Source organism: Canis aureus, chromosome 16 (genome assembly GCF_053574225.1).
Source record: "Canis aureus isolate CA01 chromosome 16, VMU_Caureus_v.1.0, whole genome shotgun sequence".
Lineage (NCBI taxonomy): Eukaryota > Metazoa > Chordata > Mammalia > Carnivora > Canidae > Canis > Canis aureus.
The window spans coordinates 3,529,338-3,555,936 of record NC_135626.1 but is presented as its reverse complement, the minus strand read 5'-3'; the positions used below and the strand labels follow the sequence as shown (position 1 = coordinate 3,555,936).

The window sequence follows — 26,599 nt, the reverse complement described above, 5'->3', positions numbered from 1 at the left end:
AAAGTACCTACAGAACTCGACCTTCTTAAAGAAAGAGTGACAGTTGACGTTCTTAATAATAAAAGCTTAATGGAACCAAGGTTGGTGATTCAGAGGAAATTAATGAGATTTTGTCGATTTTATTTTAAACTTAACTTGTCAGAAAATAGTGTCCAGTGACAAACTGTAGAAATGTTTTTGATAAATTAACTTGACTACAGGTGCCAGATCAGGGAAATGTTAATTTAATAGCCTTTAAACGTTCCAGATTTATTGAGGGTTAAGATAGCACTACAAAGCCAAGCTCCTAGCTCTGAATGGATTTGTCATAGAACTTTATACAAAATCTATTCATAAGTTCAGTGCGACCATTTTGAATGTGAAAGTGAGTTTTTTCTCTGAGTCCATAAAGCCAGCATTTTATTGAGGGTAAAAGCTACTGTCTGGTATTTGGGGTGTTTTGCCCCCCTCCCCATATAGAACTTCTTTACTTCTCATAGCCAGTTAAGCCTGGCTTAGACCAGATTTAGACCAGATTTTGTTGAACATCATTATTACTCTGAACAAATAAAGTCCCTTAATAATCATCAGAGTAAGGATCATTTCAGACCTCTGTACCAAGTGATACCATATTTTTAAAGACTAGGCTATAGTTAGTTCCCCACTGGGCATGGAGTGTACTTAAAAAAATAATAATAAAATAAAAAAATAAAGACTAGGCCATAACGTGATATAGCATCCTTTGGTCCTTGCTGAGGGAGTTGGGAGGGAAGATACTGGTGAAAGGGACTGCAGCCATTCCTTTAAGAGAGTTTTAAGTTTTGAAGGCTACAAATAACCCTTTCATCAATTTGCATTATTACATTGTCTGCATACACTGATATATTTATTTCTGCATTAAAATTGCATATAATGATCTGCTTGTACAGTTGTGACTAATGGAATAATGTTGCCTGCTTTTTGTCTCTTTAATTGCAGAAGCCAAACTGTCTACCCTTTTTGTTTCTTTCCCTTGATAGAGAAATTGAACACTTAGCAACAGTTTTAGATCTGATATTCAATTTATTATTGACAAACCTTGATGTTAAGTCGTCCTGCTAACTGAACCTTCTGTCCTTCAGACTTAATTCAGCTAACTCACTTTATTATTTTTTAAAAGATTTTAATTAATTAATTCATTCATTCATTATTGAGAGAGAGACAGAGAGACAGAGAGACAGAGAAAGCACCAGCAGCGGGAAGGGGCAGAGGGAGAGGAAGAATCTCAGGCAGACTCCATGCTAAACACAGAGCCTGACATAAGGCTCGATCTCATGACCCTGAAATCATGACCTGAGTCGAAATCTGGAATTAGACGCTCAACTGACTGAGCCACCTAGATGCCCCCAACCAATTCACTTTATATGGCTGTTTCTTAATTCAAGATTATTTTAAACTGAATACTATTTATTCTACTTATTTTCCCTATTTTGGAAACTATCAGGTGCATAATTTTGAAATTAATTTTATGATAGGCAGCAAATTGTATGCTATTTCAATTAACGGGATCAGATGAGAAAAACTTGGTTATGGATTATAGTGTTTAATTCATTATCATGTTCAAATTCTATATATTTCAATTCTGTATTAATTCATATTCTATATACTGAAGTTATTTTAAACTTTTAAGCTTTTATATTTTATGAACTACTTATTAATTGGATGATCTATGGTTCATAATATTGCTGTTTCACTTTGACCCAGTGATCTACTCTGAGGAATACGTGCACAAACATTTATATAAGAAAATGTTTATGGGGGGCAGCCCAGATGGCTCAGCGATTTAGCGCCTCCTTCAGCCCAGGGCCTGATCCTGGAGACCCGGGATCGAGTCCCACATTGGATTCCCTGCATGGAGCCTACCTCTCCCTCAGCCTATGTCTCTGCCTCTCTCCCTTTGTCTCTCATGAATAAATAAATGAAATCTTTAAAAAAAAAAAAGAAAATATTTATGGGAATGTTATTTATAGTAGTGAAATATTAGAAACAATGTTCATATTTAACAGTAGAAGAATAGGTTGATAGTACCTCTGTATGCTATGATATGCAGGTATTTAAAATCATATGATGAAGGAATATTAATCATTTATTCCATGAATATAAGTAACTACTATATGTCAGGTCTGTTATTTTTTTTTTAAGGTTTTAAAGTTTTATTAATTTATTCATGAGAAACACAGAGAGGCAGAGACACAGGCAGAGGGAGAGGCAGGCTCCCTGTGGGGAGCCCGATGCAGAACTCGATCCTGGGACTCCCGGATCAGACCCTGAGCCAAAAGCAGATGCTCAACCGTTGAGCCACCCAGGCATCCCATATCAGGCCTGTTATTAGGTGCTGAGTGTATTTTAGAGAAGAAAGAGGGGGGTTCCTTAAGAACAGCATCTGGGAAATAGAAAAGTTATAGCCAGTTTACGTGGAGCAGGAGAGAAGTGGTAGATCTTTAAGTCTGGTGGGTCAATTATGAAAGATAGTCTGAGAAATCCTTCGATAAACTAATGCCAGACCCCTACTACATTCGAGGCCCTAGGAGAATGCAAAATAGCCGAGGCACAGTTTTTCCCTTTGCAGTACGCATACTTGCATGAGAAGGTGGGAAGGAGGTAGTGAGGGTAGGTAGAGAAAAAGTGAAACCATAGGCTGTGCAAATTAAACTTCTAGGGAGCAGAGCAGAGGGAATTTGGACTTCCACCTTCTTGGAAGAAGAGACATTTGAAATTAAGAGAAAAAGGGATACATTTCTTGCTCAGTAACTGTGTGCTAGGCATTTTATATACATCTTATTTGTTTTGCCCATTAAAGGAATAGAGGTTCTGAGAGGTGCAGTTACTTGTCTAATATCTAAAGTCTAGAGGCTAAGGAAGTGGCAGAGCTAGGATTCAAGCCTGGATCTAGCTGACCACAAATCTTGTGCTCTTTAACTACTGTTCAGTGCAAACTCTAGCAGTGATACCCTGGGACCAGAATGTGATGGTGGATATTTTTTTTTTTTTTAAAGATTTTATTCATTCATTCATGATAGTCACACAGAGAGAGACAGAGAGGCAGAGACACAGGCAGAGGGAGAAGCAGGCTCCATGCACCGGGAGCCCGACGTGGGATTCGATCCCGGGTCTCCAGGATCGCGCCCTGGGCCAAAGGCAGGCGCCAAACCGCTGCGCCACCCAGGGATCCCGTGATGGTGGATATTAAATGCCATCCTAAGGAACAGGCATGCTGACACTGGGGAAAGGCATCATATACTTCTTTCTGAGTTGGTGACGGGCCTGATCAGTGATTTGAGTCAAATCACATTGATCGCCAGAGGAAGATAACAGTATGGAGGGGAGAAGAGCGATAGTTGGGAGACTGCTGCATGCAGTGGTCTCACCGAGGCATGATGAAGCTTGAACCAGGGCCATGCTACTGAGGATGGGAGGAAGAAAGTTTTGAGAGACATTTCAGAGGCATTTGGATAGTGATGAGACAGAAGGAGGAGTTAAAGTAAGGCCCTACCTTGAGTGACAGAGTGGGTGGGAAAGCCCTGCCTGAGATGGAACAAGGAAGGAGAGACAAACTGATGAAGAAATCAGCCTTGGACCTGTTGAGCTTGGGACTCTGGCCTGCATTTGCAAGCCATCAAGTCATGCAGAGGCCATGGGTCTTCTTGAATTGCATTTGTGTCAAGGAGGAATTGTTTTGCTATACAAAGTACTTTTCTTTTTGTTCTGAAACCTCAATTGGGAACATTCCTTGATTTAGAGGCTACTCTGGAGAGTGTTGTTTAACTCCAAATTTGTCAACCCATTGTAGGTTTATTACTTTTATTATTTATTTAAAATAGAAATTATGTAGCCTGCCACAGGAAGGTATCTGAGTTATTTTTTCCAACAGCCTGTCATAGCACCTGGTACAGAGTGTGCTCTTAATAAATTTTGCCAGATGACTTACCAGAGGCTACATTTTCAAAACTGATCCTCTTTCTCTTGTGTAAAACTCTTAAGCCCTTCATGGTGGTTCTTTCTGTATCTTTTTTCATTTATAATGGTAACATTTACTATTTTGTTTCTGATTGTGAAAATAATACATGCTCATCATAGAAAATGCAGAAAAATATAAAGTAGAAAATTAAAATCACTCACAATCCCATGTTTCAGAGAGAACTCCTGTTCACTTTTTTTGTATATTGGTATAGTATATGTTTAAATACAATAAACATCTTTTGCCTAGGTTAAGGATTCTGTTGAATGAAAGGGTACTTTTTGTTTTTTAAAGCTGGGAGACCTTTGCCAACCTGTTTTAGTCTGGGTTGGTTTGAGCTTTCACGACAGCCTGTACTTTCCCTCTTTTAAAGCTTTTATCCCATAATACAATGTAGACTTCAGCGGACTGTGAGTTTGTTGAGGGTCAATCTGCATTGAGTCTCACTTGATATTGTCTTCACAGAGTTCAGCATGGTGTTTCATTGGGTGTTTGTTGCATGCATGAGTGACTGAGAAAGATGCTGCTAATCCATTTTTCCATCTTTTTGTGCACCACTTCTTTGTGTTCTAATTATGCCTCCATTTCTCCGATTCTGTATTGTGGAACACATAAATTGCCATGCAGTGGAACTGTATAATATGATCTTTGTTTATTGCTAGTTGCTTTTTAATAGTTAGATGTTAGATCTTTGGAATATTGCTTGCCTTGATGTGTGATGAATACTTTTAATCCTTTGGTCACCTTTTTTTATATATAAGTTAATTACTTTCTATTATGTTGATGGATTATTTTATGTTTTAGATGATTCCCTCTAAATATTGCAGCATGGGAACTATTAGGTAGAGCTAACTGCCATCACCTTGAGTTTTTTTAGAAGAGGTTCCTTATTAAAAAAATACATAATTTCAGAGTTTGTCCAAGGCACTTTCCCCCTGTCATCAGTGCCTCAAGGTGGAATTAGAAGATTAAAAAGATAAAGTGCTTCATTCATTTAATAAGTATCTACCATATTTATTCATATAGTTTTCCCCACACTTGCTATTTCACCATGAAATAAAGAGGATAAAGGGATTCATAGGAGTACTCTGTAACTATCTGCCCTGTAGTCCAGCTGACAGTGGCAGAGTTCTCTGGAGTCTTGGTTCCCGAATACTTCCCCTTGGGCAGCTCCTCAGAATTCATTCTTTTGTAGGAAACTGCTTTAGGAAGTGGGTTTGTGAGAAAGTCAGGATGAAGGAGGTGGATTCAAGCCTTGAGACTTTTAGATGTTTTTACATTTAGAGGAACTTAAGAGAAAGAAGTCATTGGTGTTTCAAGTAGAGGCTTTGGAGTCAGACGCGAATTTGACCTCTGCTCTTCCACCTTAGTTGTGGGAGCTTGAGGATGACTATAGCCGGATAAGCCTTTTCTTGTCTATAATATTAGGTTAATGATAGAATTCTACCTCTTACAGTGATTGTGAGAATTAAATGAGCTAATTTACACAAACATTTACCAGAGCTTATTTAACAGTTGGTTCTAAAGAAATGCTAGCTCTTGTTATAATAATAAGTATTATTAGGGCTACTTTCAGCATCCATCTTTGTCCTCATGTGACTCTGTAATCGGCCTGAGTAATAGAAATGGGTCTTATTTTAAAACTTAGGCTCTTTCTGGCACATTGCTCTGCATTTCGAAAGCACTTTACAGTTTGTGAAGCACATTCACATTTCTCATTGTGATTCCTATAGGCCCTCAGAAGGAAGGAGGAATAAACCAGATTGGGTTGGGCCTGCAAACGAGGTTGAAAGGAGAGTGATAAGAGGGCAGTAAACCCACTGCAGAAAGCTTACCATTGTTTTAATTTTAACCTACTTTGACTGTCTGACAAGGTCACAACACTTGCTAATTTAATTCATCATTGGCAACTTAACTGGTCATTGGAATTAGTATGTCCCAGCTGAAAAACATGCATGAGTGTATGTACATTTATGTGTGTGCATGCATGAGTGAGAGAGAGAGTCAGAGAGAGAGAGAAGGAGCATTATTGTAAGAGAATTTCTTTTTTATTATTTTTTTATTATTTGTTTTAGAACAGAGGTAAGACTGAAAAAAGTCTAATACTAGATTCTAGGTCATATGAGAAGCAAAATTTTTCTGAAAGTTTTTAGAACTCATTTTATGTGTCTCCTTACCCAAGTTCTGATCTTCCCCCCCCCACCCCCCCACCCTAGAGTTAGTTAAAGATGGAACCATTTGATTGCTCAAGTACTCCTTCTACTACTACCAGGAAACAGACCTTTCGAGGAAGGGCAAGATAGATGGATGGAGGAAACAAACATTTGTTGAGTTATGGCCATGTTGTTCTGGTAGGCATTTTGAGTCATCCATGCATTCATTCTGTAGTTTAGCAGATTTTTTTGGAGAGTTGTGCACGTTCCAGGCACAGTGCTAGCCATTGTGAATAGAGCAGTAAACAAAGCAGACATTATTATGGCTGCTCTCATGGAAGGTCAGAGGCCAGTGAGGAAAACATACACTGAAGGTGTACATAAATAAATATATAATATCAAATTGTTTAGTGCTGTGAAGGAAGTGAACAGGTTTTGTGTGAGAGATTAACTATGGAAACTTCTTTCCATAGGATTATCAGTGAAAGCCTGTGAGGAGGTGTCATGAGCTGAGCCTTCAATAATAATATTAATACCAGTAATAAAAATCCTTACAAGAGTTCTGTGATAGGTAGGTCATATCATTATCATTTTACATAGGAGGAAATAGAGGAACAAGGAGATTAAGGAACCTGCCCAGACCATACTTTAGAGAAGTATGAGATCGTGAGAAAGAACCTTCTAGATACAGTGAATAGCACTTGCTGTGGTCTTGAAAGTGGGAGAAACAAGTGTACACACACACACACACACACACACACACACACACACACATCCAGGGCACTTCTAGAAGGCCAGCATAGCTGAAGTATGATAAGCAGGCCAAGGAGCAGCAATAAATGTTGTTGGGAGAGTTAAGCAGGGGTCAGATCATGCAGTGCTTTGCTGGACATTGCAGGAGATTTTGATTTTATTCACAGTAAAATTCACATGGGAGCCATTTGTTGAATTTAAGCAGAGATATAATACCAAATTTGAGTTAAAAAAAAAATCTAGCTTGTGTGTCAAGAACAAATATAAGTAGGCAAGGGCACAGGAGGTGCCCTATTAGAACAGTCCAGGGGAAACATCATGGTATTTTGATGTCAGTGGAGATAGAAGTGGAATGGTTTTGAAATACATATTTTTCAATGTTTAAAATTGAATTAAAACTCACTTACAGGGGTACCTGGGGGGCTCAGTGCTTGAGTGTTTGCCTTCGGCTCAGGTCATGATCTGGAGTCCTAGGACGATCCTCTCTGCCTATGTTTCTGCCTCTCTCTCTGTGTCTCTCATGAATAAATAAATAAAATATTTTTTAAAAACTCATTACATAGAGTTTACTATTTTAATGTTTTTCAACTGTATAATTTTGTGGTTTTCAGTATATTCACAATGTTATACAGCTATCACCACTAATTCCAGAACAATTCCATCACCCCAAAAAGAAACTTCATACTTCTCAATTCCCCATGCCCTCCCACCCCATATCCTGACAACCAGTAATCTTTTTGTTTCTATTGATTTGCGTATTCTGGACATTTCATATTAGTGGGTTCACTTTTATGAAATGGCTTCCTTCTTTTATACCTGGCTTCTTTTCTCTTAGCATATGCTTTCAAGCTTTATTCATGTTATAGCATGTGTCAGTACTTCATACCTTTTAATGGCTGAGTAATATTCCATTGTATACATTTTATCAGTTCATCAGTTCATGGGCATCTGGATTTTTTTCATTCTTTGGTTATTATGAATAATGCTCTTATATGTACACTTATGTATACGTTTTTATGTGAACATATGTTTTCAGTTCTCTTATGTACACCTAGGAATGGCATTGCTAAGTCATATAGTAACTATATGTTTAAGTTTTGAGAAACTGACAAACTATTTTTCCAGGATGACTGCATTGTTTTACATCCCCACTAACGATGTAGGAGAGTTCGAACTTCTCCATATCCTTGCTAATCTTTCCTATTTCTCCTACTTAAAAAAAAAAAAAAATTATTACCATCCTAGTGAGTGTGAAGTGGTATCTCACTGTGATTTGTATTTGCATTTCTTTAATGAATAATGATGTTGAACATTTTTTCATGTATTTATTGGCCATTTGGATATTTTCTTTGGAGAAATGTTTATTCAAGTTCTTTGCCCTTTTAAAGATTGGATGGGCTGCCTGGGTACTCAGTCAGTTAAGTACCTGATTTTTCATTTTGCCTCAGGTCATGAGATTGAGCTCCTCATGAGGCTTAGTGGGGAGTCTGCTTGGGGTTCTCTCTTCCCTCTCTCTTTGCCCCTTCCCCTGCTTGCTCTCTCTCTCTCTCGCTCTCGCTCTCAAGTAAATAAATACATCTTTAAAGATTGGATTGTCTTTTTTGTTGTTGTTGAGTCGTAAGAATTATATATTATAGGTACTAAATTTTTGTCAGATACATGATTGGCAAATATTTTCTCCCATTCTGTGGGTTGTCTTTTTACTTTCTTGATAGTATCCTTTGAGGCACAAACGTTTTTAATTTTTTTTAAAGATTTATTTATTTATTTATTCAGAGAGAGTGAAAGAGAGGCAGAGACACAGGCAGAGAGAGAAGCAGGCTCCATGCAGGGAGCCCGACGTGGGACTCGATCCCGGGTCTCCAGGATCACACCCCAGGCTGCAGGCGGCGCTAAACCACTGCGCCACCAGGGCTGCCCAGAAGTTTTTAATTTTTATAAAGTCCAGTTTATTTCATTTCGTTTAGCGTCTTGTTAAAGAAATCATTGCCTAATCCAAGGTCATGAAGAAGTTACATGCATGTTTTCTTCTAAAAGTTTTCTAGTTTTAGCCTTAAAGTTAAATCATTGATCCATTTTGAATTAATATTCGTATATGATGTGAAGTAAATTCATTCTTTTGTGTGTGGCTATCCAGTTGTCCCATTTGCTGAAAAGACTGTTTTTTCCTCTATTGAAATATATTTTTGTAGTAGACACTAGAACTTACTAAGGGAGTAGGTAGAAGGAAGGAGGAAGAAAGAAGAATCAAGACTACTGATTTCAGCAATGGGGTTAGTAGTGGTAACACTATGAAATGAAGGAGAGTGTTGTAATTTGGGGTGGGACAGAGTTAGGGATAGTGAAAAATTTAGATTTGAACTTAAGTTTTAACTCATCTGTGACACTTTTCTGCCTACTGTGTAAACAGTGTAAACAGTTTGATGTATGAATTTGGAATTCAAGAGAGAAGTTTGGGATGGAGATAAGATTTGGGTGTCAACAGGATATAGATTGTACTATAGCTTTGGGACTGTGAGATCACCCATGGAAGAAATACACAGAAAGACAAAAGAGAGCCCAATCTAGAGGCCAAGGAATGCTAACAGAGACTGTAGAGGTAAAGAAATCTGCAAAGGAGACTGAGAGACCAAAGAGGATTTACAAAAACTAACAATGTATGTCATAGAAGCCAAGAAAGGGAGAAGTTGATAATGTAGAAGAAGAGTAAAGTAAATGAAGGAGTAAAGTTCTTGTGAAAGTGAGAGCCAAAGGGACACAGAACATGAGTAGAGAGATTAACCTTTAATGAGATGTGTGACACTCCAGTGTCGGGGGTATGTGTGGTTAAATCTGAGTAAGTCTGTGAATTTAATTATGGGAGGATAAGAGAATTCCTTTCTGAAAGCTCTTATTTTCTTAATGAAGAATAAGAATATTTCTTGTTCCTTTGGCAGTACAAGAACAAAGGATAGAAGCTGAGGTCAAGGTGGACTCATGAGAAGTTTGAGGAGAGAAGCCAAAGTATGCAGTGATGGTCTTGCATGGGGCGCAAATTGAATCAGGGGATGTAATAGGTTTGCTATACAATGCTGAGTGTTTTGAGATTTATCATCATGAATTTAAAGTCAATTCAATCTGTGCAGTTACATGATTTTTTTCCAGTAATGTTTCGCTGGGGAGTGCAGAAGGTTGGGTTCATCCGAGGCTGGCATTTTGCCAGTTGAGTCCCGTGGAGGAAGAGAGTATTAAACTGTATTTTTGAAAGATAGATTACAATGGTGGATCATGTAATCTGGAGGGTGTGGTGTTGGGAAATATAGGTGACATCATTTATAGTGATGAGTCAGTAAATTGTAAGTTGAAGAATTTGGGGGAACTACTTGAACAGGTGAGATGAAAATATATTAAAATATAATCAGTGAATAGATGTTCTAATTTGAGATTTTGGAGCTAGTACAGATCCTGGTGTACCCACTGCAATAAGTGATTAAAGGTGGAGTGGAGGGCAGACCGAGTGGCTCAGCGGTTTAGTGCCGCCTTTAGCCCAGGGTGTGATCCTGGAGACCCGGGATCGAGTCCCACGTCTGGCTCCCTGCATGGAGCCTGCTTCTCCCTCTGCCTGTGTCTCTGCCTCTCTCTTTATGTCTCTCATGAATAAATAAATAAAATCTTAAAAAAAAAAAAAAGGAGTGGATAAAAAGACGTGGGATGACATGGTCTAGTGATTGAGGCACTTGGCTATTATATGGATTGTTCCTTTAGATGGAGTTCCAAGAATGATGATAGGTATTGGAGTGGAAAGAAGACTCAGTGAGGGATCCCTGGGTGGCGCAGCGGTTTGGAACCTGCCTTTGGCCCAGGGCGCGATCCTGGAGACCCAGGATCGGATCCCACTTCGGGCTCCCGGTGCATGGAGCCTGCTTCTCCCTCTGCCTGTGTCTCTGCGCCTCTCTCTCTCTCTCTGTGACTATCATAAGTAAATAAAAACTTAAAAAAAATTTAAAAAAAAAGAAGACTCAGTGAGGGAGAAGCAGGACTAGAAGATTGGTGGGTAACAGAAACAAAAAAGTAAAGGGAGAGGTTAGTATAGTTGGAGGGCTTGGGTCTCAAAGCAACAAGGATTTTTGCAAGAAAGGGAAGTAATAGTTTGGAAGTAGGGGGACAAGAATACCTATCCAACCTCCTATCCTTGAGGACTTAGGGATTAAAAAGAAAAATGCAGAACAGTCTTCTGGGCAGCAGAGGAAACAGTATCTTCAATGACTAGCATGTGTCAGTTAAGACAAATAGGTGGAAGGAGTGTTTTTTTAAAAGGAGTGATTTATGGAAGTTTGTTGATTAGTACAGGAGTTTCAGAAGGCATGGAAGTTTCAGGAGAGAGAAGGGGTGAGTATGCGGAAGGGATTGAGGATGTAGAGAACAGTGTGGTTAGGACAGTAATAGAAGATGAGGAACCCTTGAACTTCAGTGCAGATGGCTGAAATAAACAGGTGGACTGCATAGGGGAATTAACCCCCCTAATCCCTGAGAAGGCAAACCCTTGGTTCCAGTGCTACAGGCCTAAATGCTTCCTCATGAAGTGTGATAGCTTTCCATGCAGCTTATCCCAAAGTCTCAAAGAGTGATATGGCAATTTTCAGGAAGGGCAGCTAATGTGTGGGTCTAATGGTGACTTGTCTAAGGCCACAGTGAATAAGTAGCGAAGCATATCACCTGACACCAAATATCCGGTTTGTTTACTACTCTTATTTTGTTTATTTTGGTTGTAGTGCTCATTTGGTCATTTACCTTACTACAGGCAGAGCTGGATCTATTAGACCATTAGAAAATGAAAATTAAAGGGGAAAAAAGACCTTAAAACTAGACAGTGTTTCTTCTCTGGGACCATTTCAAGCTCTTAAAGAGATCTCTGCTGGAGGATGAGAAATGGCTGGTGAGCAGTCATTGGGGCCCATTGGGATCTGCATGACCATGACTGAATGCTTTACCCTCATGTGTGTGTTTTGTCCACAGGGTCACGTAGGCACAACAGCAACCAAGAAGATCGACGTCTACCTCCCCCTGCACTCAAGCCAGGACAGGCTGCTGCCAATGACTGTGGTGACAATGGCCAGCGCCAGGGTGCAGGACTTGATTGGGCTCATCTGCTGGCAGTACACAAGTGAAGGACGGGAGCCGAAACTCAAGTAATCCTTCCTCTTTTTGGCTTCTCTAGTTTCTGGCTTCTTTTGGCCACCCCTGTTGCATTTTGCGCCCAGTTAGTCTTTCTAGGCATTGGTCTGGGAACCAGATGCCCACACAGATCCAGGTCAGGTTGCTTACCAGATTTTGGGCCTGTGTAGCTCAGGTGTATTTCAGAATCTGCTTACAAAGTAGACTGATAAGTTTGTGAATCCAGACATGAGGAAATATATTTTAGCAGTTTCAAAACCCTTTTGTGATGCTTGCTGGCAAAAGTTGCATGGGAGACCATAGGAGGGAACTAATATTTGTTGAACACCTACCATGAGTTGAGTACTAATGCTGACCTCTGCATACCCAATTTCTTGTTTAACTCTCCTGGTCTCTGTGAGATAAGCATTATGATCCTGATTCTGTAAAGGAGGAAATTCAGAATCAGAGGATTGATATTTGCTAAAGGTCACACCAATGGGAGATGGCAGCATCAAGATTTGACCCCTGGTCTGTTTAATGCTAAGGTTCTTGCATTATTTCCTTTTGGTCTGAATTATAGTTTTCTTTTTTATTGGTCAGTGGCACAGTTTTTCTCTCAGTCACTAATCTCTATTCGTGATTAAATAATTATATTAACAATATAGCACTTGAAAGTAGAATCTTTGCCTGTATAGCATAACTCGGACTTAAAGTGCTTTGTCGCATTGATTCTCCTATACTTGAATGTCTTATCTGATAGCCATCCTCTTCTAGTTTTCTGTGCTCTCTTGATCAATAAGATTTGAGATACAGCAAAATGTAGTACATGCCTTCGTTTTGGAAATAAATTCTCATGGAGACTTTCTCTTCTCTTAGAATGGTCCAGTCTGTGGTCAGTTTTTTCTTTCTTCTTAAGGTGCATTAAATTTGTATTTTAAATTACTCTTTGGGGGTACCTGGGTGGCTCAATTGGTTAAGCGACTGTTGATTTTGGCTTAGGTCTTGATCTCAGGGTCATGAGATCGAGCCCCACATCAGGCTCTGCAGTCTGCTTGAGATTCTGTCTCTTTCTCTCCCTCTCCCTCTATTCACTCACTCTCTCTCTCCCTCTCTCAAATAAAATCTTAAAAAAAAATAAAATTATTCTTTCAAGTTCTTACTGACATTGCCCTCTACTTTGTCTGATTAAATTGTAAATATAAAGATAATCTCTACTATTCCTGGCAATGAAAAAGCCTTTTCAACCACCTAGGTTCAGAAAAGGGTTGAGTCAGCAGTTCTGTCCAAGGCTGAGCTATTGTGTTATCCTTATAGGAGTCAAAGTGCTAGGGACTTTATACATGTTGTCTAAGTTAACTAAGATATTGCTTAGTGCAGGCACTGAGACCAAGAGACACCCAGGATTGGCTAGGGTTACACAGTGAGTAATGAACAGAGTCAGGAGTTGAATTGTGACATAATGTTACAAATGAGGAAATTAAAGCTTAGAGAGGCTAAGCAGCCTTCCTAAATCATACAGAAAGTGGTAGAACCGGCATTAAAACCTAAGGATCTCTCTTCAGAGCCCTAGCTCTTCACTGTTACATTATACTCCCTATGCTGTTATTACAGGTGATATTAAAATATTCACTGGATTCATACTTACTGGAGACACAGGCTAGAACTTGCCATACAGAAGTGAAAAAGGCATTTCATGCCCTCAGGGAGATTACCATCTAAGGTAAATATGCAGTAGTAGTACAATACAATAGCATGTAAATCAGGTTCTGTGAGAGCATCTGACTCCATGGTTGGGGGTGAGAGTGTAGTCATGAAGAGCGGCCTTGATTAAGTGACATCTAAACTGAAAATTTAAGGAGTAGGGAAAAGTAATGCAGTGAGGTTGAGAAGATGACGTTCTGAAACACAGGGAATAGTGTGGACTTCAATTATGATGGTCCTTCAAATTCAGTCTTTAACAAAGAGATGGAAAAATATTCCATGCTCATGGATTGGCAGAATTAATATTGTGAAAATGTCAATGTTACCCAGGGCAATTTACAGGTTTAATGCAATCCCTATCAAAATACAATGGACTTTCTTCAGAGAGAACAAATTATTTTAAGATTTGTGTGGAATCAGAAAAGACCCCAAATAGCCAGGGGAATTTTAAAAAAGAAAACCATAGCTGGGGGCATCACAATGCCAGATTTCAGGTTGTACTACAAAGCTGTGGTCATCAAGACAGTGTGACTGGCACAAAAACAGACACATCGATCAATGGAACAGAATAGAGAATCCAGAAGTGGACCTTCAACTTTATGGTCAACTAATACTCGATAAAGGAGGAAAGACTATCCACTGAAGAAAGACAGTCTCTTCAATAAATGGTGCTGGGAAAATTGGACATCCACTTGTCAAAATGCAGAAGAATGAAACTAGACCACTCTCTTTCACCATACACAAAGATAAACTCAAAATGGATGAAAGATCTAAATGTGAGACAAGATTCCACCAAAATCCTAGAGGAGAACACAGGCAACACCCTTTTTGAACTCGGCCACAGTAACATCTTGCAAGATACATCCACGAAGGCAAAAGAAACAAAAGCAAAAATGAACTATTGGGACTTTATCAAGATAAGAAGCTTTTGCACAGCAAAGGATACAGTCAACAAAACTCAAAGACAACCTACAGAATGGGAGAAGATACTTGCAAATGACATATCAGATAAAGGGCTAGTTTCCAAGATCTATAAAGAACTTATTAAACTCAACACCCAAGAAACAAACAATCCAATCATGAAATGGGCAAAAGACATGAACAGAAATCTCACAGAGGAAGACATAGACATGGCCAAGAAGCACATGAGAAAATGCTCCGCATCACTTGCCATCAGGAAAATACAAATCAAAACCACAATGAGATCCTACCTCACACCAGTGAGAATGGGGCAAATTAACAAGGCAGGAAACCACAAATGTTGGAGAGGATGCGGAGAAAAGGGAACCCTCTTACACTGTTGGTGGGAATGTGAACTGGTGCAGCCACTCTGGAAAACTGTGTGGAGGTTCCTCAAAGAGTTAAAAACAGATCTGCCCTAGGACCCAGCAATTGCACTGCTGGGGATTTACCCCAAAGATGCAGATGCAATAAAACACCAGGACCCCGAAGTTTCTAGCAGCAACGTCCACAATAGCCAAACTGTGGAAGGAGCCTCGGTGTCCATCGAAAGATGAATGGATAAAGAAGATGTGGTTTATGTATACAATGGAATATTATTCAGCCATTAGAAATAACAAATACCCACCATTTGCATCGACATGGATGGAACTGGAGGGTATTATGCTGAGTGAAATAAGTCAATCGGAGAAGGACAAACATTATATGGTCTCATTCATTTGGGGAATATAAATAATAATGAAAGGGAATAGAAGGGAAGGGAGAAGAAATGGGTAGGAAATATCAGAAAGGGAGACAGAACATGAAGACCCCTAACTCTGGGAAATGAACTAGGGGTGGTGGAAGGGGAGGAGGGCAGGGGGTGGGGGTGAATGGGTGACGGGCACTGAGGGAGGCACTTGATGGGATGAGCACTGGGTGTTATTCTGTATGTTGGCAAATTGAACACCAATAAAAAATAAATTTATTATAAAAAATAAAAATAATAAAAATAAAAAAATAAAAAAACAAATTCAGTCTTTAAATTCTGTATTCTGTTCCAAATGCACAGCAGTGATAAATAAAATATGTTACTGTCATACTTGTACTTTAGTAACAAGATAAACATGCTGGTAGACTAAAAGCAGAACCAAAGTATGGAAGTAGGCAGCATGCACAGGTTGTTGATTCTTTTAGGGTGGTACTTCCCACAGAACATGTTGTGAATAAGTTTACCAGGGTGTGAAATACTGATTATTATCAGGCTTCAGGGTAGCTGGCAGGGCCTGGGTGGTCAGAGCCCCCAGCTATATCATTTATGGGTGGGGAAGAGTCTCATCCACCTACCCCTGTGCTATACACATACTATTATTTTAAAAGTATGCCATGATGTCAGAAAAGAATGGGCAACACTGCTTGTGAGTATGGAGACCAAAGGACCATCATGCCTGGATGGGGACCAGAGGAAGTCTCACTGCTGGAAATGAGGATCTGGGGTGGGATTGTCCTAACTATGAAAGGAAACTGAACAAAGCTGCCTGGATCTGTGGCTTGTTTAAAGTTGTGTTTCTGGGGTGGTGGAGGAGTAGAGATAACAGTGCGAGTAGGACCTGGCCATGACATGACTACCTTTATGATATCCCTAGTGTTTACAAGTGATAGGAACCCTGAGCTGCCAGGGTAAGACCTAGTTCTAGAGTGGAGCTCTCTGCTCGGACGGGGATGGAGGATGGTGGCAAAAACTGTAGAAACAGAGAGGGGTGGAAGAGGAAGGGCGGGAGAGAGAGAGAGACAAAAAAAAAAAAGAGAGAGAAACTGTTCCTATTCAAGAAGAGCTAGCAAATTAAAATTCCCAAACAAACACATATAGGTAGTACTAAGACAATAATCAGGAGATGGATGCACTTCCAGCAAAATATAGTAAAGCAATCTGAAAATTAACCTTAAATAAATATCTTCAAAATCTTCAAAGAGATGAAGGAATAACATCCCTGGTAAATTTCTGGAAATAGTGAAAGAAAACCAAACAGATGAGAATTAAGGGGTGGATTTAGAAGAGAACCAATGAAAAGTCCTGGAAATATAAAATGCACTTATTAAAGTAACAACAAAAAAGTATATGGAATAAACTCCTGACTGGGCACAGTTAAAGAGGGACTGAGTTGAAAGAAAAAACCAGTGATTTCAACCTGGGATATGACACAAAAAAGATAAAGAGATTCAGGGAATGAAACATGAGCAAGTTAAGAGACAGGGAGGAAAGATGGAGAGCCTCCCGCTGGTGAGGCAGAGAATGGAGGGAATCTCAGAGAAACAGTATTCAAAAAGATAATGATACCAGAGTATTTCCCAGAATTGAAAGCAGATACAAGTGAGTCTTCATATTAAAAGCTCATATACAGAGGCACCTGGGTGGCTCCATCAGTTAAGCCTCTGCCTTAGGCTTAGGTCATGATCCCAGGGTCCTGGGATCAAGCCCTGCATCGTACTTCCTGCTCAGTGGAAGCCTGCTTCTTCTTCTCCCTCTGTCGTTCCCCTTGCTTGTGCTCTCTGGCTCTAGCTCTCTGTCAAATACATAAATAAAATCCTTTAAAAGTAAAAAGCATATACAAATGAAATGGAGGAAGGATAGCCTTTTCAACAAATGCTGCTGGAAAAACTAGACATCCATAAACCAAGAAAATCAACATAAACATCATCTATTTTGTACAAAAGTGATTCGAAAAAAAAAAAAGAAAAAGAAAAAAGAAAAAAAAAAGTGATTCGAAAATGAGTTGAGACCGAAATGTAAAACTATAAAATTTTAGGAGAAAGCAGAACAGGGACACCTGGGTGGCTAGTGGTTGAGTGTCTGCCTTTGACTCAGGACTTGATCCTGGGGTCCTGGGATTGAGTCCCGCATCAGGCATTGCTCAGGGAGCCTGCTTCTTCCTCTGCTTGTGTGTCTGCTCTCTGTGTGTTTCTCATGAATAAATAAATAAAATCTTAAAGAGAGAGAGAGAGAGAAGAAACAAAATCTTTGGGACTAAGAACTAGATGAAGAGTTCTCGTACATGGCACTGAAAGCAGGATCCATAACAAAACAAGATGGTCAGTTGGACTTCATCAAAATTGAGAACTGTTCCTTTACAAAAGATCTTTACTTTCTTTCCATTCCAGAAGCTGTCAGGCAGCCATTCTCCCTTCTCCTTTCCCATGGGCCAGAGTCTTCAGCTTCACCTGACTAAGGGAAATGAAGGGGGTTGGGAGGTGGGGTGTGGTGAGAGTCTTAATAGAATTTAAGGCAAAAAAAAACATCAGTAGGGATATTTCAGTAAACTACATAATGAAAAAAGAGACACAGCCCACCAAAATAATAATTATGACTGTGTAGGCACCTAGCAATATAGTCCCAGAATATTTTAAGAGAATTGTAAAGCAGCATTGACTGATCCACAGTCATAATGGGAAATTTTGTTGCATTCCTATCAAAAACTTGTTGATAAAGCAGACAAAAAAATAGTAAGGATGAGAAAGATTTAAATAATTTAGCAATTCTGAACCCCCCAAACAGATTATCTCTTACTAGTACTAGTTTGTAAGCCTATGAAATTGAATGCGTCTTACTAAGATTTATATTCCTTTTTTTTTTTTTTTAAGTTTTATTTATTTATTCATGAGAGATACAGAGAGAGGCAGAGACAGGTAGAGGGAGAAGCAGGCTCCCTGCAGGGAGCCCGCTATGGGACTTGATTCCGGAACTCCAGGATCACACCCTGAGCCAAAGGCAGATGCTTAGCCATTGAGCCATCCAGGAGTCCCAAGATTTATATTCCTTTTTTTTTTTTTTTTAATTTTTATTTATTTATGATAGTCACAGAGAGAGAGAGAGAGGCAGAGACACAGGCAGAGGGAGAAGCAGGCTCCATGTACCGGGAGCCTGATGTGGGATTCGATCCCGGGTCTCCAGGATCGCGCCCTGGGCCAAAGGCAGGCGCCAAACCGCTGCGCCACCCAGGGATCCCCCAAGATTTATATTCCTGAAGTATCTAACACATTCACATTTTTTAGTAGTTGCTTTATTAGTATATTTTGAATGAAAGAATTACATTGAATCTGAATAAACCATTGGTCCTCTGAAATTTTTTACAATTATTATGTGACAGTGGATTTCTCAGTTTTGTTTGGTATAAGACAATCTATAAAATAAATCCCTGGGAGCTCTTCCTGTCAGACAGTGCAGTACAAGGTATTTTCTTTCTAGCTCATTTGTACTTAAGGGTTGGAATGGATCCTTATTTGATCTTTTCCAGTGGGTTAGCCCTATGAAGATCTCTTCATTCACAGGGGCCAAATTGCTAGATGGATGGTTGCAGTCTGATTGTTAAGAAAACCATTTATTTAGGAATATTGTTCTTTTGTCTCTCTGCCTTGAAAACTGTCACTGGTAGTAGTAGACTTTGGCACCAGGGAAGGAATGAAGAATTTGGCATTTGGCTAGAATTTTTGGCTTCCTTTACTCTTAAACCTGTTAACTCTTGAGCAAGATAGAATGTGGTACTTAAGTTAATTCCCTGCTTATTTTGAGACAGTGATTTTAGGAAAAACATTTGTTAGAAATGAACTGAAATCATTTCAATCTCTAGATAGTTGAATTTTTAAATTTAGACTTTGTTATGTAGATTGATGTTTATTGAATTTTCATCATAAAATATGGCCTATAAAATTTCTGCCTAGAGATTTATTTATATTTTGGGGGCTTACTATACAATGAATTTTTATAAATATTTTGTGGATTCTGGAAAAATATTCTCTATAGGTTATAGAATTAAGTATATTCTTACTAAAGCAGTATGTTTAATTACTACTATGTTCTTATATTTTTGTCTATTTGGTCTATGGATGGATTAAGAGAAATAGATTAATGTTTCCATTTTCTTGTTCCTGTCAGTTTCTTCTGAGATTTCAACAGTTTCCACTTTCATGTTTCAGCACACAAACATGTTCATGTATTTCATATCTTACTGTGAGTTGTACTTTTTTCAATATGAAGCAACCTGTTTGTTTTATGTATTGTGTCCTGCCTTTTTCTTTGCTTTATTTCATTAATATGAGCTTTTCTACCCCTGTTCTTTGCATTTGTCTGACCCATCTTTGTGTTCAGCCAATACCTTTGCCTTAAAAAATATATATGTTGAATAATTTTGTGAAGTTTTTCTTTTTTGACTCTAAATCACTCTTTTAAAAGAAAAAAAAAGATTTTTACGTAATGTCTACACCCAATGTGGGGCTTCAACTCACAACCTCGAGATCAAGAGTCTCATGCTCCACTGACTCAGCCAGCCAGGCTCACCTAAATCATTTTTTATAGGGAAGTTTATCTTACTAACATTTATCATCACCATTGATGTGTTAGTTTCATGTTAGTCAACTTGTGTTTAAGCTTCGTGTTTTATGCGTCTTTGTTATTGTTTTTTCTGTTTTGATTTATTTAAAATTCTGAAGTCAGTTACCTATAAGATTTTTAAAACATTTTTTTAAATAGGCTTTATTTTATTTTATTTTATTTTTAATTTTTTGTAAATAAGCTTTTTTTTTTTTTTTTTTTTTTTTTTTTTATGATAGTCACAGAGAGAGAGAGAGAGAGAGAGAGAGGCAGAGACATAGGCAGAGGGAGAAGCAGGCTCCATGCACCAGGAGCCTGACATGGGATTCGATCCTGGGTCTCCAGGATCGCGTTACCTGGGCCAAAGGCAGGCGCTAAACTGCTGCGCCACCGGGGTTCCCAAATAGGTTTTATTTTTAAAGCAGTTTTAGATTTATAGAAAAACCACACAGAAAACTCAGAATTGCTACACATCTCCTTCCTGACACTTGTTTTCCCCTATTATTAACACCTTGCATCAGTGTGGTATATTACAATTGATGAACCAATATTGATACATTATTATTAACTAAAGTTCATAATTTACATTAGGGTACACTCTTTGTATTGTACAATTCTCTTTTTTTTTTTTTTTAAGTTTATTTATTCTTTTAGTAATCTCTACACCCAGTATGGGACTCAGATTCATGACCCTGAAATCAAGAGTTGTATGCTCTTCTAACTAGCCAGCCAGGCACCTCTGTATGGTACATTTCTTTCTTTTTTTCTTTCTTTTTTTTTTTTTTTTTAAGATTTTACTTATTTATTCATGAGAGATAGAGATAGGCAGAGGGAGAAGCAGGCTCCATGCAAGAAGCCCAATGTGGGACTCAATCCCGGGACTCTGCGATCATGCCCTGAGCCAAAGGCAGACACTCAACTGCTGAGCCACTCAGGCATCCCTGTATGGTACATTTCTAATTATTGCATCATAGAGAATTATTTCACCACACTAAAAATGCCCTGTGCTCCACTTTCATCCCTCGCTTCTCACCTTTGGCAACTGCTTATCTTTTAACTGTCTATAGTTTTGCATTTTCCAGAACGTCAGCTAGATGAAATCATACTATGAAAGACTTTTCAGACTGTCATCTTTCACTTAGCAATATGTATTTAAGGTTCCTTTATGTCTTTTCGTGGCTTGATAGTTCATTTCTTTATATAACTGAATACTATTCCGTGGCATGAATGTACCACAGTTTGTTTTTCCATTCACCTACTGAAGAACAGCTTGTTTCCAATTTTCAGCAATTATTAGTAAATCTACTATAAACATTTATGGCAGGTTTTCATGTAGACAAAAGTTTTCAGTTCATTTTGCAAGTAACTTAGAGGAGTGCAATTGCTGGATTGTATGATAAGCCTTTGCTTAGCTTTCTAAGAAACTGCCAGCATATCTTCCAAAGTAGTTATACTGTTTTGTATTTCCATCATCAATGCATGAGAGTTCCTTTTGCTGCAAATCCTTTCCAGTATTTGGTTTTGTAAGTGCTTTGGAATTTAGCTATTTTAATAGGTATGCAGTGATATCTCATTTTTGCTTTAATATGCAATTCCCTAACAAAATGATAGTGAGCATCTTTTTATATGTTTATTTGACACCAATCTATATTCTTGGTCAGCTGTCCCAAGTTTTTGGCCAATTTATAATCAGGTTGCTTTCTTATTGATTTTTAAGAGTTTTTTGTATATTTTCAGATATTTGTTTTATAAAGATTTTCTCCCAATCTGTGGCTTATCTTTTCATTTTCATAACAGCATCAACTCCAACTTAGCAGTTTTTTCTTTCATAAATTGTACCTAAAAAGTCATCACTGAACCCAACATTACCTAAATTCTATTGTATGTTATCGTCTAGAAGTTGTTTTTTTTTTTTTTTTAAGATTTTATTTACTTATTCATGAGAGACACACAGAGAGGGGAGACACACAGGCAGAGGGAGAAGCAGGCTCCCTGTGGGGAGCCCAATATAGGACTTGATCCCAGGACCACACCCTGAACTGAAGGCAGGTGCTCAACCACTGAGCCATCCAGGAGTCCCTTTTCTAGAAGTTTTTTATGTCTTTTTGTGCTTTACAGTTAGGTCTGTGATTCATTTTGAGTTAATTTTTATTAAACATTTTAATTAAAATAAAATTTGTTAAGTCTATGTCTGGATTTAGTTTTTTTTTACATGTAAATACCTACTTGAAAAGATTATACTTTGTCCATTCCTTTTTTTTTTTTTTTTTTTGCTGCTTTTCTCCCAAAGCCTTTGATCCTTTGTCAAATATCAGTTGACTATCAGTGGATCTATTTTTGACATATAAATTTTTTTAAACATTCCTTTTTAATCTGCATTTCATCATATTCAAGAGTGAAATAATATTTTTTGAGTAACACTCATTTATGAAAGAGAGAAAAATAAAATTCAGTGAGGTTTTATCCTGTCAAGAATTTGAGGTAGGAGGTATATACCTAATCTTTACAGGCACCCTCATTTACTCTATAGATAACTTAAGTGATTCTTCAAGGGTAATTTCGACTAGTCCCAATTTTTGTGCAAATTTTAGTCATATATTATGACTCTGTTGTACCCTAGAATGGCTATTCCTTGTCTTCTTCTTTTCATTTGTCCCTTAAACATTCAACATATTTCACTGACCTCTTGTTTACTATTGTTCTTTATCAGGCTACTGATGGGTGAGCTGCTAAAAGCTTAAAGAGTTTTGCTGTAGTCTAGAAAGCTGTAGTAGTATACTTTTGAGATTATTGCATTGCTCAATGAGTGGCAGTTTCTGGCAATAGAGCAGTGCTCTCCAAAAGAATTATGATGCAACCACTTCATACCTGTCAGAATGGCTGTCATCAGAAAGACAAGATACAACAAATGTTGGCGAGGATATGGAGAAAAGGGAACCTTTGTGTACTGTTGGTAGGAATGTAACTAGGTACAACCCCAATGGAAAGCAATATAGAGGTTCCTCAAAAAATTAAAAAAAGAACTACCGTATGATCTAGCAATCCCACTTCTGGGTATATATCCAAAGGAAAAGAAAACAGGATCTTGAAAAGGTATCTACACTCCCATGTTCATTATAGCATTTTTTACAGTAGTCATGATACGGAAACAATCTAAGTGTCTATTGAAAAAATAAAGAAGGGACACCTGGGTGGCTCAGCGGTTTAGAGCCTGCTTTCGGCCCGGGGTGTGATCCTGGAGTCCCGGGATTGAGTCCCATGTTGGGCTCCCTGCATGGAGCCTGCTTCTTCCTCTGCCTATGTCTCTGCCTCTCTCTCTCTTTCTGTGTCTCTCATGAATAAATAAAATCTTAAAAAAAAAAAAGATAAAGAAGATGTGGAATATGTATACACATACATACATACACAAACACACACAATGGAATATTATTCAGCTGTGAGAAAGAAGGAAATCCTGCCATTTGCAACAACATGGATTGACCTTGAGAGCATTATGCTAAGTGAGATAAGTACATAATATCACTTATATGTGCACTCTAAAACCAAATATGCAGAAACAGATTAGAATGGTGATTACTATGGACTGGGGGATAGGGTAAATGGGGAGATATTGGTTAAAGAGTACAAACTTTCAGTTAGAAAATGAATACATTTGGGGGGCACCTGCCTCAGTCGGTAAAGTGCCTGACTCTGGATTTCCCCTGCCTCTTCTTAGAGTATAGCATAGTGGTTAAGAGTGGGATCCAAAGCAATAGTCTTGGTTTGAATTCTGGCATTAACACTTATCAATGTGATCTTAGATGAATTGATTTAATCCCATGTACTGTAGTTATCTTGCGTGTAAAATGAGGATGGAAGCTTTGTAAAGAGGTAGGTATGAAAATAAGATGAGAAAATACATGACAAGTGTCCAGTGTTTATTTCTGTTCAATACAACAACTACAGCCAGCTGCTAGTACAACCAATACTGATAGTAGTTCAGCAACAGAAATATAACTTAGCCCTTTCTTAATGATTTAGAGAATTGTACTGTGCTATGATACACTAGTACTCTTGTGGGCTTATATAAGTATATAAGAATATTTGACCTTACATTGTTTTCTGACAACTTTGCAGTTTGAATTCTTTATACTTCCCCATTTTTGCTATCTATATAACCACCTCTGTCTGCTCTCCTCCCATTTCTGGTTTGCTGCTTCTAATTTATATTCCTTAGAGTCATCATTGAGAACCACTTACCTAAATAATACGGCCTTAGAGGCCCTTCCCATTCTGACCCTCAGCTGTGCTCCTATGCATCCATTCTTTAACTGGCAACTTCTTGACACAGATACCATGTCTGCTTTTGCTGTTTCCTTAGTCAGAAATGCCTTTCTCACTCTTCTCTTGATACCCAGCTTAATCTTAAAGGCTTCATTTTTTTGTTATTCCTTCATTCAGCAAAAATTTATGGAGTTCCAGGCCCTAAGTATTGAGGATAAAATGGAGAATAAGAGAAATGTGATTGCTGCTCAAAAAATTTACAGTTTGATGGGGAAGAAGAAATTATCAAATGTAAGAGCACTTTGTAACTGGCTCATTTCACTTATCATTTGTATTCATTCATGCATTCAGTAAATATTTATTGAGTGTGTGTTATATACCACATATTTTGCTGGATATACAATGGTAAGTAGAGCCACACACGGTCTTTCTTTCATGAATTCCACAATCTAGTGAGAGAAATGGACAATAATTAAAAAAAAAAACAAATAATTAAGCTAAGTAAAGTTTGCATAAAAATGGAGTTAAGTAATGTGAAGGACAGAAATGCCATTTATGAGAGCCTAGCCTTGGGAGTCAAAGAGAAATTCCCTGAGAAGGGTGCCTGAATGATTCTGTCAGTTAAGCCTCTGCCTTCAGCTCAGTTCATGATTCCAGGTTCCTGGGATCGAGCCCTGCATCAGGCTCCTTGCTTAGCAGGGAGCCTGCTTCTCCCCCTCTCCCTCTGCCTGCAACTCACCCTGCTTGTGCTCTCTCTCTCTGCCAAATAAATAAATAAAATCTGAAAGAAAGAAAGAAGAGAAAAGAGAAGAGAAGCAAACTGAAGCAAAGAGAAACTCCCTGAGAAAGTGATACCAGAGATATTTGGCAAGTGGAGGTTCCTGACAGATGGAACCGCATGACAGTGACACTTCAGTGGGAGGAAACGTGTAGTGGTCAGGGAACTAATTAAGACCAGTGTGAAGAACTAATTACTGCAGTGTGGCTGGAATAAAAAGTTGGGAAGAGAAAATAGAGTGAGGTGAGACTGAGGTGGGCAGGGGCCACAATGGAGATTGAAAGAAGAAGACAGAGTCTCGAACTATTTAAAAGCTAAAATTCACAGGACTTAGGGATCAATTAGATATGAGAAGTGTGGGAGAGGAGAGGTACCAAAGGTGACGCCTTAGGTGTTTTGTTTTGTTTTGTTTTGTTTTGTTTTGTTTGTTTTGGTGTGTGAAGAGGAGTGGGAGAGGCAGCCCAAGTTTTATCTTCTATTAATTTGAGATGCCTTTGCTATATCTAAGAGAAGTTTTCAAAGAGTCATTTCTTAAAATTTATTTTTATTTTAATTCAGTATAGTTAACATATAGTATTATATTAGTTTCAGGTATACAACAAAGTGATTCAACAATTGCATACATTACTCAGTGTTCATTACAGTAAGTGTACTCTTACTCCTTAATCCTCTTCACCTAGTTTGCCCATCTCCCTACCCACCTCCTCTCTGGTAACCATCAGTTCTCTATAGTTAACAGTCTGGGTTTTTTTTGGTTTGTCTTTTTTTTCTTTGTTCATTTCTTTTGTTCCTTAAATTCCACATAATAAGTAAAATGATATGGTATTTGTCTTTCTCTGATTGGCTTATTTTGCTTAGCATAATACACAAACTCCATCCATGTTGTTGCGGATGGCAAGATTCTTTTTCCATGGCTATGGACACTTGGGCTACTTCCATAATTTGGAAGCTGCAACAAACATAAAGATTCGTATATCTTTTTGAATTAGTGTTTTCATATTCTTTAAGTACCCAGTAGTAGAATTATGGATCACATGGTAATTCTGTTTTCAATTTTTTGAGGAATCTCCATACTGTTTTCCACAGTGGCTGCACCACTTTGCATTCCCACCAACAGTGTATGAGGGGTTCCTTTTTCTCCACATCCTCACCAACACTTGTTTCTTGTGGTTTTTATTTTAGCCATTCTGACAGGTGTGAAGTGATATCTCATTGTGGTTTTGATTTGCATTTTCCTGATAATGGGTGCTTTTAAGCATCTTTTCATATGTCTGTGGCCATCTGGATGTCTCCTTTGGAGAAATGTCTGTTCATGTCTTCCAAATATTTTTTAAATTAAAAATTTTTAAGTTTATTTATTTTGAGTAATCTCTATACCCAACATGGGGCTTGAACTCACTACCTGGAGACCAAATAGTCATTTATACTTGCATGTTTGGAGTTTAGAACACAGAGCTATGAGCTAGAAATGTGAATTTAGGAGTTATCTGCATAGAGAGATTAATTGAAGTCTCCAGTATGCATGAGTGAAAAGA

The 26,599-nt window shown here is 38.3% G+C and overlaps 1 protein-coding gene across 14 annotated transcripts in view; it reads left to right on the top strand.

The window, feature by feature from the left end:
• MAPKAP1 (MAPK associated protein 1) overlaps positions 1-26,599 on the top strand; it is a 249,759-nt gene that overhangs the window by 100,115 nt on the left and 123,045 nt on the right. For all 14 annotated transcript variants that reach the window (XR_013353805.1, XM_077850685.1, XM_077850684.1 and 11 more), the window contains one exon: positions 11,878-12,050. Coding sequence is in view for 13 of the 14 variants with exons in the window: in XM_077850685.1 (XP_077706811.1) it covers positions 11,878-12,050 (173 nt within the window). In the remaining variant the exon portion in view is untranslated. The remainder of the gene's footprint in view (positions 1-11,877; positions 12,051-26,599) is intronic.